Here is a 3,290-nt window from a genome sequence, read left to right on the forward strand (position 1 = left end):
CAAACTGTGGATTTTATTTATTGTGCTGGGATTTCTCATTTATTTGGACAAAATTGCTTTCTTGTTCTGACTTTAAGTACAAATCTTCACATTTAGGATTGAAACATCACGTAGAAAAACAGTATTCTGATATTACAACTGGCAGGATGACACTCCTACGAATCAAGACGTGTGCACATCATCATCCGTCTGCACCACTCGGTTTGAGCTGGAACGCATTTTCTTTCCCGTCTGATAAGTGGACGACAACGTTTTTATTTATTTATTTTTTTACCAGATCGGCCTTTTTAAACAATACCGGGATCCGCTGGTGGTAAAAAGACACCTCTTCCACTACCTTCAGTGGTGACTGAATTATATACAGTATAAAACTGTGGGTAGCAAAAAAAACAAAAAAAACAAACAAAACAAAACAGTTCTTCTACAAGCGAGTTACACTGCTGCAATGCTCGCAGTGAGAAACAGAGGAGAGGCGAGAACATCAGAGCCAGTCGTGATTCCTCCGACTGCACCATTAGCTGCCACCACACACAGCGTTCTCGCGGCTGGTGTGGAAGAAGTGGGAACTTTGTAAAATGTGTCCGTCTGGTACAAAAAAAAGTGTTATTTCTTAAAATGCATCAGAGAGTGAGCCATTTCAGAAAAACAAAACAAAACCATCGGTGAACCCTCCACCTATTGCTTCTGCTTCTTCTTTGCTGGTTTGATAGCAGGCAGCTCTTCCTCTTCTTCTTCCTCCTCCTCCTCCTCCTCCTCTTCCTCAGACAAATTGGAGTCTTCGACCTGTGTGGCTGAGAAGATCAGGAGAAAATGTCAGCTCACCGTGTTACACCGAATCCTGGTACCACCATCTCGACTGCGTGTGCGAGACTTGGCCCTTAAATGTTCTGTTATTTTGTTTCATATTAAAAGAACAAAAGAATAAAAATAAAAACAAAAAAAAAAAACATAGAAAATGGTGAACTCTTTAAGGGCCAGAAAGGTCGCTTTACTGAATGTGCCCTCACAGTTGACCCTCACGCACACACTAACTTGAAACAGCAGAAGAAATAAAATTGTAAGGTGTAAGTTGCAGATTTCTTTTACAAAGTTTTATTGCCCAGAGACATATTTAACCTTTTGTCTAGCAGGGTGAGGGAGCACCAAGGTTACTCCAGGTGTTTCACTATACAGGACGTTCATAGCATTCATCTGTATTGAAAATTAAATGCGTTTGGATCCCAAAGCCGCCGCTTTAGACTGTCGTTTTTCAAAGGCTGTGAGGTACAAAAGATCTTTTTCAAAATATCATAGGTGTTAAGCACTTAAGCCGAAGGCAACTAAGCTTGATTTTCAGGTTCACGTAGAAGTGTCAGGACCGCCTCCAAGGTGATAACCCCAGTGGAGGTTAAATACCTGGGATTCCCAATCAGCTTGTAGAACTGAAGAAGGCTCTTGTATGAGAGGGGGAACGTCTCGGGGTAGGGGGACTTAATTTGAGTAAACGTTCTTTTAAAAGTACGATGAATAAGCTGGAGCTGCTTATAAAACAAAATGAATGGGTTTGCATCAGAAGTTAGTGAGGGTCGTCTCTGATTATGTAGCTACACACACAAAAAAAAAGGGAAACTACTGTTACAGTCTTCAAATGACGATAGCGATACATGCTGAGAGGTCAAAACTCTTTGTTAAAGTTACGGAGGAATTGTTAAACATCTTCGTGGGGGGAAGAGTTTTAGGCAAACTAAACAAGCCCTGCCTCCCAGCAAATAAATAAGAATGAGGATCCATATTTATAGATGTTGTTCGGCACTGCTTTCACTTGTGTGCAAATCATTTCCCCCCAGTTATTAATTACAACGCCTTCACTTAAAATATAGAAAATTAAAAGCTGACACAGGATTTCAGCAGATTGTTTTATCCAAACTTTCTAGAAGAAAGCTCTTGATTTTTGAAACAAGGACATTATTCTTACATGTTATACCTACCAAAATTCATGCAGTTTAGAGTAATTCAGGGTTAGGGGTGACATATTGGAACTCAGAGGTTTGAATGTCTGGCTCTTTGCTTTATTTATTACGTCACACTGCGAAAAACTGTTGCCCATCCCTAATATAGACCAATAAGTCAACCAATCAACTACAGCCAAGCATTACTCTAATTAACTTCCTTAAATGTCAAGCAGAGCAATTTTTTTATAATCAGCTACAAATAAAAATACAAAATTCCTGCTGCATGTTTATTTGGGTCAGCCAACTCAGTTTGAAAAGCAGAGTACCTGCACTGGATCAGTTCCTATTATTCACTGATTACTATCATTTTGATATAAATACAATGAAGGGGCTGAAAACAGATGAGATATTGTCAGTGAGCTTCTTAGAATGTCAGTACTGGCAGTGTTAAAGTGTTAAAGCACAAAGAAAGTAGAGTATTACCAATAAGGTGTAGCCCACTGACAGAAACTGGCCCTGTGCCGGCCTTGAGTCGGATGGTGACTGGGGCTTTCAGCTCAAACTCTCCCAGACTCACCTGTCGACAGAAAGCATCAAAGTTAAGACAGATCAAACTTCAGCTGTGTGGCACATCAGCCTCAGTTTACACACCATGGGGAGACACTTGATGTGAAGGTTGGCAACGGGCACCGAGATCGTCTTTCCTTGGTGGTTCATGGCTGTCACCTCCACCACATTGCTCTCCTCCTTGGCACCGTTACCCAAGCAAACCTGCAGCAATCACAACACCGAACATCACTGTTGCGGACAGACTAAAGTGTGACTGACTGGTGTGTTCGTGCCGCTGGTAAATCCCAATGATGGTAACAAAACTGTACATACTGTTCTGAGTTCAAGGAAGTGCTCCAGGTCCTCCTCCTCATCTCCTTGGAAAGTGTAGAAAGGTACTTTGGAGGACAGCTCGCAACCTGGAATAACAGTAAGACCGGCAATTAAATGACAACGGATTTTATTAACCCCCCCCAAAAACAAAAAAACAAAAAACAAAACAACCCAAAACAAAATCCCCAGTAAAACAAGGAGGAAGAAATTTCTGTAGGAACATCACAGCAGAAACCCACGTGTGCGCCTACAGAACATCTCTGACAGACTGTTTAACAGGCCCTTACTGAACAGGAAGCTCTCCAGCCTGGATTGACCGCTCGGTCCCACGTCCGAGGATTCATCGTCGTGGAAAGACATTTTGCAGAAGCGGTAAAAGTTAAGTATTCTGCTGGCGCTTTCCTGTCTAATGAGCTCTCCACGATAAATAACAAGCACGTCGCAGCCTACACGCGTGCCTGATACGTCATCAGTGCG

General features: G+C 41.9%; 1 protein-coding gene across 1 annotated transcript; it reads right to left on the reverse strand.

The window, feature by feature from the left end:
* npm3 (nucleophosmin/nucleoplasmin, 3) lies at positions 1-3,290 on the reverse strand. Its single transcript, XM_026190105.1, has 5 exons — positions 3,101-3,290; positions 2,814-2,899; positions 2,583-2,702; positions 2,415-2,508; positions 1-791 (listed from the first exon to the last, which is right to left on the reverse strand). The coding sequence occupies exons 1-5, from the start codon at positions 3,171-3,173 to the stop codon at positions 676-678; spliced, it is 489 nt and encodes a 162-aa protein (XP_026045890.1). The 5' UTR covers positions 3,174-3,290; the 3' UTR covers positions 1-675.

This window comes from Astatotilapia calliptera, chromosome 13 (assembly GCF_900246225.1).
Source record: "Astatotilapia calliptera chromosome 13, fAstCal1.2, whole genome shotgun sequence".
In the NCBI taxonomy this organism is placed as follows: domain Eukaryota; kingdom Metazoa; phylum Chordata; class Actinopteri; order Cichliformes; family Cichlidae; genus Astatotilapia; species Astatotilapia calliptera.

Bases quoted from the DNA above. Each gene is read 5' to 3' on its own strand.
- npm3 (XM_026190105.1), bottom strand. From the start codon at position 3,173: ATGTCTTTCCACGACGATGAATCCTCGGACGTGGGACCGAGCGGTCAA. The intron at 2,509-2,582 runs GTGTGTAAACTG...TTCTGTCGACAG, and splicing joins ACATCAAGTGTCTCCCCATG to GTGAGTCTGGGAGAGTTTGA. The intron at 792-2,414 runs GTAATACTCTAC...TGATCTTCTCAG, and splicing joins CAGTGGGCTACACCTTATTG to CCACACAGGTCGAAGACTCC.